The following is a 14,900-nucleotide window of genomic DNA, read 5'->3' on the forward strand; positions in this document are numbered from 1 at the left end:
TTATACTGGACATTCCTCAGTCACCGTTGAGGGATGTAGTAACCTTATAGACCGCATAGGTCCTGATTTCGTCTAGCAACCTAAGATTAGCTCCTGAACAACACCGCGAGAAGAGCATTTTGTTGTGCGCCCTTTTCTGCCACCAGACTGACGATTTAATCTCGTTAGCGCAATGACTGTGAACAGCAATGAGCTGGCTACTCTTCGATGCGTTTAGAGATGACCTTGAGCATCGTACGTTACTGCTGAGATGTGTTAACCAAGTTTCGTCATGCCGTCGTCGTCGGGCCGTCGTGCATGTGTTTCCCGTGTTGGGCCTTGCGTGCAATTGAGTTGACAGGCTCTACGGGTTACTAGAGTACGGGGATTTCCCATTTTGAGCTACCCACTATGCGGAACGAAGAGGACCACGACGACGGCATCATGGCGACTTAAGGTACGTCAGTGATGACGGCGTATTTCATTCAATGCAAGTGTTTCTTTTTCTTCTTCTTGGCGCTCCCTATACTAGAGCTATAATAGCGAATGCCCTTCACCGTGGCATCGACGGCCTTGGGCACTGGCAGTCTCTTTCTCGAACGGTCTCTTGGTCCGACCATTACTGCAATAGGGCCAATTTCTGCACCGTCAGTGGCCCTATAGGCCTTGGAGTGGAGGCACGTGTACTCGCGGTTAATAGCGAGATGTCAAAAGTAGTTTCTGTATTAGTTGCCGCCATACTGTTGCCACTGGCACTTTGCTCTTCACGAGTGAAGTGGCACGCCTGTGGCTGCAGCAATCAAGAGCCGCCATGTGGTTTACGCATATAAAAACGTCCGCACAATACTCGGTTGCGCGCGCCGTTCTTATGTGGTGCGGAATCATGGCAAAGTCTATCCTGTCTAACACTATTTATGCTTTTACCAGAATACTAAACGCTTACCTGAACAACTCGCTAAGAACTGAATGCGTTGCTTACTGGTTCGTACGGTCGCACCGTGTGTCTGAAGCTCGAATGCGTCGAATCGAAGGAGCAATATTTCCGACGCGTCGCCCCAGTGTCTCTTCTGTTAGCTCGCACTGCACTCGTGGTTTCATATATGTCACTCGCGAGTGTTCTTGTTTTCTGTGTTAATCGTGAAATATTTTGGAGTGAGCATTTGGGTTCTTCCACTAAGGGAATTCCCTAGCTTGTAGTGCTCACGAGGGACGCCAATTTAATCGACACAACTATTCTGTTGTGCACCCGGAGTCATTACTGCTCTAGAAAAATGGCGGCCTTGGTCAGCCGTGCGGCTAGCGTGCCGACGCAGAAGCGAACGGTTCCCGAAGCAGTCTTCCCTCAGACGCATGCAGCCAACGCCGTTGAAACATTGGCCGCCGCCGTCAGCTCGCTTTCGCCAGGTTTGAAAATTTAATCTGCTCGAACGAAGTCGACCAATGGAAGCACAAATAACTCTGGCTTCCAGTTCTGCGAAAACAAACTAGCTTTGCGCTGAATGCCGGCACGTTCGCTGATGACAGGCTGTTCACTCGCACATATATGTGATGAGGCGCCTTCCTTGTCCTTCGCAGGCTGCTGAACGCCAACCGGATATCATGCATAAGGAAAGACACGTTCAGGGATCTCCGGAACCTGAATTTGCTGTGCGTATATCCTTCCTCTGTGCTTTCTTGCTCCCCATCTCATGCTTTATGCAGCCTGCGTTCCTTGTGCCCTGCCTTTCCTGCAGCGTCACTGGTCGCTGGCAGATTTCTCTACGGGGAGCCCCGCCGCGCATTAATCATGCAACGTTGGCGTCGGAACGAGAATTGTATAAATTTTAATGGCATACGGGGGGCCGTGTGGATTACGCTCCCTTTATTGCTGGAGCCAAACAAGGACGTAAATTAAAGGGAGCCTATTTCATCGCTCTTTAATGAGATCATAGGAAAGAGAGCTTCGAAAACGGCAAAAGCAAATCTACGAAGCTTTTTGCGTCTTCTAGGAAAGAGCATTAATTGGCGTTGAAGAAATCGCGTTGTAAACAGAATAAAAATGGTCAATTTTAAGTTGCACTGTCAAGTCACATGGGTGCACTTGCTCCGTGCGGCAGTAGGAGTTGCGCTGGTCGATCTAGTTCTGCAGGGTAGCGCCGGGGTTCCTTGAAATATTTATCACCTTTTGGATTGGCTTGTCGCTTGCGATGTTGAGCGAGTATTTTTGCCGCCAATGCCGATGGCGGGAATTTGGAGCATGTCGAAGCAACAGATCTGGCGTGATCAAATGGAGACATCCTGAACAGCGCAAACGCAGGCACCGCCTGGGGAGTCGAGTGCGCACTCAAGCTGCTGCTGAACCGAGATGCACCGAGCTAAAGAATGTGTGTAATCGTGGGCATGGCGATACGTTTTAGGCGCCGGATGTCTTAGCAAATGAAGGCTGGTTACAATTGTACGATACAGACAGCGAGATTATTTTTTCAACGATCCTTTATCTGCGCCGGTCGCCTAGTTCATTCGCCAAGATTGATTAACGTTTTAAATAAGGACAGTAGGACGTGTGTTGCATCTGCAGAAGTGAAGCCGATCAGTGCTCATGTTCACATAGCAGCAATCCTCGAAGTTTGATTCTGCAATGCACGAGGCTTGCTTTCTGGCAAATTAAGCGGAACACGTCAATGGCGGGAATTTTGCCGCAAGTTTCGATCCGTGTATTGAAATTGACACTAGTCTCGCTATATTTAGCAGAGATGCCTTACGCTTTGGCAGGCTTGAAATAAAGCGATTCACAATAATTGACAAACGATTACTGAACCTTAGCAAATCGGAGTTGATCAGCGATTATTGCACAATTTCTCGTGTCCGCCAGCCTGTGACGCTGCGCCACTAAGAGGGCAGCTTGACCTCCTTCCCACCCCTTAGTACAATAGAACGTATTAGAAGGTCGTAGGATCCAACCGCCACCACTGGCTTGACACGTGGATGCCGAGTTGTTTCACGCTCTCTCGCTCACCCGGGTGGAATTCATCACGTGCCGTCGTCGTGACATTTTCCTCAAGTAATATCGACGGGAAGACGAAGTATAGCTATGCTTCCCCTTGTGAACCATTAATAGGTCCCGTACTGACCGTGAGTGCGGAGATTTACTCTATGACGATTGCTTTAAATTTCGCAAGGATCACCTCAAGCCCGCAATACGTTGAGCACGTTGTCCAGAACTTTGTAATGTTCAAAAGAACTCAAGATGAAAAGTAGTGCCATAATTTGACGCCTAATTAGTGGCTGTCGCACGTGACCGCACCGCAGTATATTTGTGGACTGTTTGCAACTCCGTCGAAACTATCATGGAGAGAAAGGGGCAGTGCAGTGTTGCTAACCAGAAAAGCGTTTGGTTGTTTATGGAGAGGGGGACGAATAGGCGCGGTGAATGCACACGCGGGGACAGCGTCGTTATAGCGGCGGTATAGCCGTCCTCAAGAAGCACAAGTGTGCCTTGTGGCTGACGAGCGGTGAGGTTAGGCGTTCAAGTACAGGGATGTGGCGTTGAAGCTCTGCTGCAGGTGCAAAAGGACGGGACCAAAACCGCTTTTGTAGTCGTGGCAGCTTCTATGCCACAAAAGTCCTGATTTACTAAATGAACGCGATCATGTCACAAGGAAATGCCATTGTTCGTAATAAGTAGTGGAACACGCTACAGAATGTACACTACGTAGGGTTGCAATTATTATTTACACACAAGTCCTGCGGTGTAGTGTCGGCACTGCTGGACTTGGGGCAGAAAATAGATGCGAATTACAAAGATGCATAAAGGTTCCTTGGATACCAACTGAAAATTTCGACGTGCAAGGATAAATAGAGAGTTTTAGATTAGGGGACTCAAGCGGCTTGCGTTGCGTACGCCAGAACTAGGGGCCATGGTACTGTGCATGCGTAGACTCCTACGTCTGGGTCTGCGCATGCGCATTACCGTCGCCCCTAGTTCTTGGGTACGCAAACCGCTTGCGCCCCCTAACCTACAACTCTCCAATATTGTGCTGCTGAAGCCAGGGGTGCGATCGGAGATATTTTGTTCGATACGCGTTCTGTTCAGTTGCTGCAACGTCACAAGTTTGCAGTATGCAAAATTTGTGACAGCGGGGCGGAGAGAGCAGCCAGTCAGGAAGCGGTGACCTCCCCGGAAGTTTACTTCCGTCGTTTGTCGTCTGCTTGCAGACAGTATTCTACAAAACGAAATGTTTCTCGTCTTCCAAATGAATGAAATCTTTATCTAAAAAAATGTATTTTTCCTTCTCAAGCCCAAACACGTCTTCAAATAGTAGTACGTGTAACTACTGCAATTTATAACTATTAGTTTCTTTGCGTCGTCCCTAGGTGGTGTCGCGCACAGCGAGAAGAAAAAAGAAAAAAAAAAACGACGGTAAGAGTGGCGCACTTTTCAAGAGGCAGCGACAACATTCCAGTGGCCCCCTGGCACCGATGATGGGGTCGATTTCTCTGTACAACCAACGAATTATTTGTTTCGAGAAACAAAAACGACGCCGGAATTCACTTTCTGCCATTTCTTCAAACGCGTTTCGCACCGCCACCCGCTCTCCTCCTTCCTCTAGAAACGCCAGCGCAACAACCTAAGTTCCCAACGGAAGCGCCATTTTCTCGAAATAAACTATGGATTGGGTTCAAACGTGCCATGCCGCAGCCGCCTGTTGGATCCAATCCAATCCACCAGACGCGCCATGCGAAGCCGTATGATCGCTCCAAACTTCCCAGCTCCCGTCGGGTTCGACGCCTAGCAGGCGAAATGCTCGGTGGGAGGATGATTGACAGGAGCGTGTCGTCATTTTGACGTCACCAAAAACGTGGCCGCGCCCCGCGGCTGGCGACGTCGGCGCGGAGTAGGCCAATCGCGCGCGCTGGTAACCGAACGAACGCGCCGAATAACCATCTCCGATCGCACCCCAGGTGGTCAAATGTACGCAAAAAAAAAAAAAAAACGGGGCAGTTGTTCTAAAATGACACTTCAGGCAAATTTTCGCCGTCGCCGTGATGTTCAGTATAAAGACCAAATGCGATGAGATCTTATTGCGCCACGGGCGCCTTATGATGCGGGTGCGAGGATAAGCCTAGAAGCATGAGGGTAGCTACGTGAGCCTTGTTGGTACGGCAGCTTCTACTTTGTTGTCGCTCAAGCTGAACAACAGGGACAGAGAAAGACACATTTGACAACAAATAGCGTTAACTTTGACGTAATAGTTCTGCGGAAACCCGCAAGGTGGAGAGAAGTAATTAATCAAGGGAAAATTAGACTTGCATGCAATCGTAGCAATTGCTACAAAGGAAACCCATACGGGTTCCTCGAAAGGGACCCGTACACGGACCGTAAATACCGATCGCACTGGTACTCTCTGGAGTAGCGCAGCAAGGATTTCTTCGTGAGAGAGTTCCGCCGGGCACTCTCACCCTTATCGCAGTTACTTGAGCAGTGCTTGTAAGCTTGAACATATATGCCAGCAATGACAAAGGCGAATAATAAGGCGTGCTGTGACACCACAGGTACGCGTTTCAACAGACAAGTTATTTAGCCTACCGTGTGGTCTAACTTGAATATTGTTGTCAAGAGCAACTAGCTCCTCCAGACAATCTCTCACGACAAGGGGATTGAGGCGCGTAATAAGCTGTGCTGGGTCTTTTGGCTTGAGGATCACACAAGCGTTGTCGTGAAACACGTGGCTCTGTCAGCGGGCCTTCTATCACGTGATATATTCTTGCATTACGGCGGCGTTTAAAGGGCAACACCTCATTGAAGTTGTCCGAGCCTTCTGTGGATTGCGTGCTTGCGTCCGTGTGATTATTGTCGCAGAAGAATCCCACATATTAGATAGATCATAGTGACCTGCAGGTGGAGGTGCTGTGAAAGCCGTGTCGGTGACGACGGGGGCACCTTGGCCAGGAGTGTTACATGATGAGCTCGCTGGAAAGAGGGCTGGAGCAGTCACTGCAGGAGCCTGATGCTCGCAAGGTGTAGACGTAGCAACGAGTAGAACTTGCGACGTGGAAAGCACTTGCAGGCCTTACCCTCTCACAGGATGGCGATCGAAGCTGCGTCCCGGGCAGTGCAGCACCTGCCGGAGACAACATGCCCGAACCTTGTGGGGTCACAGCACTCGGGGTCGCAGAACCGGTCACAAAAAAGTGAACGACGAGCTAAAGACGTTGGTTGGTTGTTCCACACTGAACCCACACTGGGGGATCGGACATGAATCGGGTGCTGCACGGGCTCAATAATAATAATAATAATAATAATAATAATAATAATAATAATAATAATAATAATAATAATAATGCGGGAAAAAATTGAAACTAAGTTATCAACTGGAAAAAATGAAATTATAAGTTACGTTATATAGATATGAAGTCTATAGTAACTAAGTATTACAGCGAGTAAATATAATTTTAAAAAGAAAAGAAAAACAAAATTTAACATGAATTTCTCAGAAAATTGCAGAGGGCATCAGAAACGTTCCTGTGGTTATAAAACCGAGTCCGGTAGCGCCATAAGAAAGGATCACCGAGCGAGTCAAATTCGAGCCAAGCTTTCGGAAACGCTGTTCGGAAAATATTTTCATGTGAATGATAGGAATGCCGTTAACTGCTCCACGGATCGCTCGTCGAGATTCTTCAAGGCGCGATTCGACACCCCGTTAATCATGACATGCTGGCAGCGCGGCAGCCTCCCGCAACAGTGGAAAAGTGCGAGAATGATACTATCCTGAAACCCGGAAAAGCGCCGAGCCTTGACAACCTTCGCCCCATATCGCTAACGTCGTGCGTCGGCAAGGCTATGGAGCACGCACTGCTTAACCGCTGCAAAGCGCACTTAGAGCAGAAAGGGGCACATCCACCATCCATCATAGGATTCCGCCCACACCTTTCCACGCAAGACGCAATGATACAACTGAAGCACCAGGTGCTCGATGGCAAGACGAGAGGCACCAGAGCAATTCTCGGCCTCGACCTCGAAAGCGCGTTCGATAGAATCGCGCACTCGGCGATCTTACACCAGATATCGCGGCAAAACCTAGGTGTACGCACTTACAACTACGTACAAGATTTCTTGACAGACAGGTGAGCTGGTTTAGTGGCAGGAAACCTCCAGCTAGAAGAGCAAATGCTGGGAAGCACCGGCACCCCGCAGGGCTCCGTAATCTCGCCCACGCTCTTCAACCTGGTCGTGATCGGGCTAGCAGAAAAGCTACAAGAACTCAAAGACGTCCGGCACACCATATACGCCGACGACATAACCCTCTGGGTGCACGAAGGCAGCGACGGTCACATCGAAACGGCACTGCAAATAGCAATCGAGACAATAGAGGAATACCTTGTGGATACGGGGTTACGATGTTCGCCGAAATAGTCGGAACTCCTACTCTACCGCCCCACGCAGAGGGGCAGACCACTTGGGTGTGGTCGGAATGCGGCGACGACCAGGCGAGAATACAAAGAGATCAGACTACGCACGAGAAACGGAGCAACCATCCCGAAAGAGCAGAGTATTAGGCTCCTCGGCATGATAATCGAGGCCAAGGCGTCAACGGCGAAACGATTACTAAATTAAAGCATAAGACGGTTAACGCCATGAGAATCCTCAAAAGGGTCACTAGCAGAAGAAACCGAATGAGGGAGGCGAGTCTCGCACGACTCATACACTCTTTCGCCATGTGCCATATTGCGTACATCGCGGCATTCCACAACTGGTACAAGGGAGAAGAAGCCAAGATTAACGTCCTCATCCGCAGGGTGTACAAGATAGCACTGGGTCTACCCGAGTCCACCAGTACGCACCGCTTGCTCCAGCTTGAGCTTCACAACACGCTTAGCGAAATCGCTGAAGCGCAGCGCACTTCACAACTAAAAAGATTAGCTGGCACGAGAGCGGGACGCCAGATCAGAGAAATTCTCGGCATCGGTTACCACGCACAAGGCCAGAAAGTCGCCGTTCCGGGCGCGATCAGACAAACGCTAAGAGTCGACCCTATTCCACGGAACGTCTACCCGGAACACAACCAGGGATGAAGAATGGCCAGGGCCAGAGTTCTCCTACACATCTACGGAGACGAAACGGAGACACGGTTCGTTGACGCCGCGGAATACGCAGAACGCTCGCGATTCGCGGTTGCGGTCATCGATTCGAGTGGCAAAACGCGCATAACGGCAAGTGTAGCGTGCGAGCGCGCAGAAGCGGAGGAAGCGGCGGTGGCACTCGCCCTCACGGATCCGACGTGCACCACGCTTCTCTGCGACTCGCGACAAGCGGTCAGAAACTTCGCCAAAGGATGGATCCCACGGAGGGCGGCCCGAGTCCTGAGCAATCGACAAGTCCAGCGGGAGGTAGATTTTCAAACCAGGATCCAGTGGTTCCCGGCGCACATGGGAGAAGTATCGAATACATATCGCAACCAAAACGAGGCGGCACATGCCAAGGCGCGTGAGCTCGCGAACCGCGCCGGCGACCGTCGTCCGTGGGACAGCATCAAAGACTGCTTGACCAGCTACAACGAAATTACCAAGGCCCTCTGCCTGGCTCGCCGAACCTTCCCTCCGCCCAGCGACATGCTGGACAGGGCGCAAGCGGTGGGCCTCAGACAACTGCGGACGCTCACGTATCCTAACCCGGCCGGCACAATACCACAGGCTCTACCCCGGCACATACCCGACAAATATATGCAAGGTCTGCCACACTCATATAGTCGCTTTAACTCACATGCTCTGGGACTGTAACAAAAACCCGCACGGTGCTAACTCTGGAACCCTTCCGCCGCGTTGGGCCGCTGCCTTGCGCAGCCCCAGCCTCGGTGACCAACTCTGGGCCGTCGAGCAGGCCCGCGAGGGGGCGGCGAGTCAACACCTCGACGTCCCCACGTGGGAGACCTAAGGCCCCGTCGGCGAAAGCTCTGCAGGACTACAAATAAAGTTGTTACCAACCAACCAAATGACAGGAAGGCGACCCGCTAAAAAGAAATGCTCTAGCGATTCACTCTCATCGCAGAATGAGACAAAGGTGGCATGGCAGACCAGACCTCTGAAGGTAAAAAGCCAGGGGACTCGGCAACGTAGTCTCGTAAGCGATATTTTCGACTTTCTAGTGCAGCACCAGCTCCGCGGAAAAGTTAATTCAGGGGCGGACAGCGAGGATTTAGGAAATATATTTACAGAGAACTGCAGAAGCAGTGCTAATGCTCTCCTGCTTCGTCGGCTCTCACAAAAGTAAGAGTACTATGAAGAAAGCGATACAGTATCATTTGAGTGAGCAGTACAATAAACTGTCATCTAAAGGGAGAAATTGTTGTCCTTAACACCGTTTGTCGAGCTTCCCGACTTCATAATTGAACTGAGACTTGCAATCATCGCTCTAGTGGGCGACACAGTTTTAGCTTTACGGCTTCTAATTTGCCTGCACGTACGTGATGGGCTTGTAATAGCCTGTCGCACACATTGTCGGTTTGTATTGAGAACTGATCTGGTTTCTTGCGCCAGGTTGTTCCGGGAAAGGTGGCTGCGCAGCGAGTGCGTATTGATATTTTACAGGGCTGGTGAAACATGATGTGACAGCGGGGGATCAATCGGCAGAGCACCATAAAGAGCGAAGGGCTACAGTAACGCGGGACATGAAAAGAGCGAACAAAATGAACGCTTGGAACTTTTAAGAATATGACAAACTGAAAAGCGCAAAGGCAGAACTATACCGGGTTTTTCAGCGAATATTTCCAAATTTTTTTAAAATTGCCTGTGCCAGATAGCATAATTGTAGTCGATGAGCTGGTCTGCCCGAAGAGACGGACAATTCTTGCACAACAAATTGAAATGTATAATCTACAAAAAAAAAAAAAAATCACTAAGTTTTCAACTAATTACCTTATGGCACACATATTGCAATTTACAAATTCTAGCCGGGGAGTTCGCTGGGCGGATCCACCTGGGAGGAATTCTCGGGATGACACCACTTTCGAGGTACTAATTCCCGAAATTTGCGAAGGAATGCATTGGCTTTCCAGTTAATTACTTTTGTGATTCAATGCGTAAAACGACGTTTTGTTAAAAAAGTGAAACAGTGGATTTTTGCCTTAAGTTTGACGACGCGTATCTCGTGAATAGTGTCATCCACGCAGTTATTTTTAAGTGGATATGCCTTGAAGTCTCACCGGCTAGAATTTGTAAATTACAATATCTGTCATAATGTAATTAGTTAAAAACATAATTAACACATCTTTATTAATTAGTCGTGATGCATTACATTTTGTTTTTTGCCAAAGTAAGTTCCGCCCAGCTCATGAATTATAGAATTGTGCTATTTACCACAGGCAATTATTTTTTTTTTAAAATCGATAGTGTTCGCTGAAACACGCTCTATGTGCGCGGTGCTGTGTCTACAGGAAACTCACTTAAAACCACAACACACAAAATTCCTCCGACCGTATGTCAAGTTCCGCAAAGACCGCGATGATGCTGTCGTGTCATCAGGCGGTGTTGCCATTTTTATTCATAAAAGTATTTCCTGTCAGCGTTTAGAGCTACAAACGCCCCTTGAAGCAGTGGCGGTTCGAGCTGTTCTTCTAAATAAACTCGTCACCATTTGCTCGCTTTACGTACCCCCACACTACAAATTAAACAAACAGGAATTTCAGTCATTTATAGATCAACTGCCAGAACCTTATGTTGTCCTTGGCGATTTCAATGCGCACAGCTCCCTGTGGGGCGACTCTCGTATAGATGCGCGAGGTCGTCTTGTTGAACAGTTCCTTTTTTCTTGTGGTGCGTGCCTTCTGAATAAGAAGGAAGCCACATATTACTCTCTAGCAAACAGAACCTTTTCTTCAATCGATCTCAGCATAGTCTCTCCTTCTATTCTGCCCGAACTCGAATGGGAAGTTACAAAGAACCCTTATGGAAGCGATCACTTCCCCATACTAATACGAACACCTCAAGAAAACGAATATCCACCACAGGCACCTCGGTGGAAGATTGAGACTGCTGATTGGGACAAATTTCGAACTCTTACTGGTATCTCATGGCATGACATCTCCTCGTTAGAAATTGATGCAGCTGTGGAGTATTTTACAGCCTTTATAATAGATGCCGCATCTAAATGCATATCACAAGTAAATGGCCTGTCGTGCAAACGGCGTGTTCCGTGGTGGACCGACGATTGTAGGATCGCACGTAAAAAACAGAACAAAGCGTGGGGTTTGCTACGCGCTTCTCCCACTGCAGAAAATCTTATCCACTTTAAAAAAGTAAAATCCGAAGGCAGGCGAACCCGCCGACAGGCCAGAAGAGAAAGCTGGCAGAAGTTTTTATCGGGCATCAACTCGTACACAGATGAGGCCAAAGTCTGGAACAGGGTTATTAGGATAATAGGGCGACAAGCGCAATCACTCCCTCTGATAAACACACAAGGCGATACCCTGCAAGATCAGGCAGACTCACTTGGGGAGCACTTTGAGAGCGTCTCGAGCTCAACCCATTATTCTCAGTCCTTTCTTAAATATAAACAAACAGAAGAATGTAAGCGAATAATTAGAAAATCCACACAGAATGAACCCTATAACCGGCCTTTCAGTATTGCCGAGCTGAGAGCTGCCTTGAATACATGCAAAACCACTGCACCGGGACCTGACAGAGTCATGTATGACATGATCAGAAACTTACATACTGACACGCAATTTACACTACTTACACTTTTCAACACTCTGTGGGCTGCGGGATACCTCCCATCTACATGGAAAGAGGCGATTGTGGTTCCTGTCCTGAAGCAGGGAAAAGACCCCTCCTTAGCAGCAAGTTATCGTCCGATAGCTCTTACCAATTGTCTGTGTAAGCTCTTTGAAAAAATGATTAATCGCAGACTCGTACATTTCCTCGAACTCAACAATATACTCGATCTCTATCAGTGTGGCTTCAGACAAGGGCGGTCAACAAACGATCACCTTGTGCGCATTGAAGGAAATATCCGCGATGCATTTGTACATAAGCAGTATTTCCTATCGATATTCCTTGACATGGAAAAAGCTTATGACACGGCATGGCGTTACGGGATTTTGCGAGACCTGTCCGAAATGGGCATCCGTGGAAATATGCTGAACATAATCGAAAGCTATCTGTCAAATCGTACCTTCCGTGTAAAAGTCGGTAATGCACTGTCACGTCCTTTTACGCAGGAAACTGGTGTACCCCAGGGAGGCGTGCTTAGCTGCACTCTCTTTATCGTTAAGATGAATACACTTCGTTCTTCACTGCCCCCAGCCATTTTTTATTCCGTCTACGTAGACGATATACAGATAGGCTTCAAATCCTGCAACCTTACAGTATGTGAAAGGCAGGTACAGCAGGGCTTAAACAAGGTGTCCAAGTGGGCAGACCAAAATGGATTTAGAATTAACCCGCACAAAAGTACTTGCGTTCTCTTCACAAGAAAGAGAGGCCTGGTACCTGATCCCTGTATAGAACTGGGTGGACAACAAATTCCTGTTAACAAAGAACACAAATTTCTAGGTGTTATCCTTGACTCCAGGCTTACCTTCATTTCACACATAAGATGTCTTAAAGCAAAATGTCTAAAAACCATGAACGTACTTAAAGTTCTATCCCACACTACATGGGGTAGCGACAGGAGGTGCCTGTTGAATCTGTACAGGAGCCTAGTTAGATCACGGCTAGATTATGGTGCCTTAGTATATCACTCTGCTGCACCAAGTGCATTAAAAATGTTAGACCCCGTTCATCATCTGGGTATCCGCCTCGCCACTGGCGCATTTAGAACAAGCCCCGTTGAAAGTCTATATGCAGAGTCAGACGAGTGGTCACTACATATTCAGAGAACATACATCAGCTTCACCTACTTTCTTAAAGTGCGCTCTAATAAGGAACATCCGTGTTTCACCACAGTAAACGACTTAACGTGTGAAACACTCTTCCGTAACAAACCCTCCATGAAACTTCCTTTGTCGCTTCGTGTAAGAGAACTTAGTGAAGAAATGGATGTTCCAGTTCTCGAACATCGCTTAATGGCTCCTGCTAATCTATTACCGCCCTGGGAGTGGCAGATGATAGAATGTGACACATCATTTGTAAAGGTCTCGAAGCACGCTCCTGAGCTTGAAATTGCTATGCATTTCCGAGAGCTTCAATCGAAGTACTCCTGCTACGAATATTACACAGACGCGTCCAAATCCCATGCTGGCGTATCCTACGCTGCTGTTGGTCACTCTCTCTCTGAATCTGACGTGCTGAACCCCTTAACGAGTATCTTCACTGCAGAAACATATGCCGTACTGTCTGCAGTAAAACATATAAATAAATTAAAACTCGACAGAGCAATAGTATTTACAGACTCGTTAAGCCTTGTAAAAGCGCTGAACTCTTTACAAAAGCATACAAATCCTGTTTTCATAGAACTTTACTCGCTCTTATGCAATATTTATCTATCACACAGACACGTAGTAATATGCTGGGTACCTGGCCATAGAGGAATCGAGGGAAATGTGCTTGCTGATGAGATGGCCAAATCAATGGCATCGCAGGGTACTCGTTCTGGTGCAGTCCCTGCTACAGACATGAAGCCTTTCCTCAGAAACAAACTGCGAAGCTACTGGCAACGCTTGTGGGACGCAGAAACGAGCAATAAGCTTCACGTAATTAAGCCTAAGTTAGGTTTCTGGCAGCCAACAACGAAAACACGAAAAACAGACGTCCTATTCACTAGACTGAGAATAGGACACACATTTGGCACTCACAATTTTCTCTTGACCGGTAACGAGCCTCCAACCTGTGGTAGATGTGGCGACCGGCTGACCGTCCTCCATGTCTTCCTGGAGTGCCGGGAAGCCGAAAGAGACAGGAGGAAACATTTCCCGTTTGCATACCGCCATTGTATTCCCCTGCATCCGGCTATGTTTCTTGGTGAAGAACCGCTTTTTAATACCAAAGCAGTCCTCGCTTTTTTAACAGATGTCGTACTACATGTTACAAGCCCATTCATTTCTTAGCGCACCCTCTTTCCAGAGGATATCGCTAGGATAGATTCTCTGTATAGCACATGCCTCTAGGCCCTTGCGTTTCAAGGGCCCTGGTGAGGCAGTAGTGCTCTAGACAATATTATACATCTAGACAATCACATATTTTATATATTGCATCACTCTTTCTCAATACATTTTTATGTTCATAGTACACGCCAATAGTCATTCCCATAATTTTATTACTTGTATATTTTATGAATTTGCATCAACTCTTTTAGGCCCCTTTACAGCCACGGCGCATTAAGACCATAAAACCCATCAAGCACTGCGAAATCATTAATCATTAGCATGGCGCTCTTTGGCCACATCTGGCCCTTGCGCCATTAAACATCAAATATTCATTCATTATGTGCGCGGTGCGCAGCTACCACCACCAGGGTTGAAAAGAAAGATATAGTAAAGCAATGAAGGGGGCTAGTTGGTGAACGTTCATGGTTATGTTGCGCTCAGTTTTACAAACACGATATTAAGGAAGGACAGGACGTGGACGGACGTAGCGCAACTACCAACTGTTTAATACTGTTAAAGAACGCGCTTATATACAAGGAGATATGGTGCGGGGGGGGGGGGGGGGGGAGGGGTTACATATAATATATGACAAGGTGACGACGTGTGATCATAGTTCGGGTCAGGCATACATCGTTCACATGCACCCGTTCGCCCTGGCAAACTCGACCTCAGCTTTGATAAGCGCGATGGACGGAGTGCTTACGCACATCTCTTTTTCTTTAGCTATCGCAAGCGTGGACGTGGCGCTACGTCCGTCCACGTCCTGTCCTTCCTTAATATCGTGTTTGTAAAACTGAGCGCAACATAACCATGAAAAGAAAGATATTTATGAATCTTGCTCGTGGCATCAAATGCGAGCTG

At 48.0% G+C, this 14,900-nt stretch overlaps 1 protein-coding gene across 1 annotated transcript in view; it reads left to right on the top strand.

Moving 5' to 3' along the window:
- Nucleotides 1–14,900, top strand: part of sli (slit guidance ligand) — a 434,906-nt gene that overhangs the window by 289,770 nt on the left and 130,236 nt on the right. Inside the window, exon 13 of the mRNA XM_050192987.2 lies at nt 1,555–1,626. Coding sequence (XP_050048944.1) covers nt 1,555–1,626 — 72 coding nt within the window. The remainder of the gene's footprint in view (nt 1–1,554; nt 1,627–14,900) is intronic.

This window comes from Dermacentor andersoni, chromosome 1, assembly GCF_023375885.2.
Source record: "Dermacentor andersoni chromosome 1, qqDerAnde1_hic_scaffold, whole genome shotgun sequence".
Taxonomy (NCBI): Eukaryota; Metazoa; Arthropoda; class Arachnida; order Ixodida; family Ixodidae; genus Dermacentor; species Dermacentor andersoni.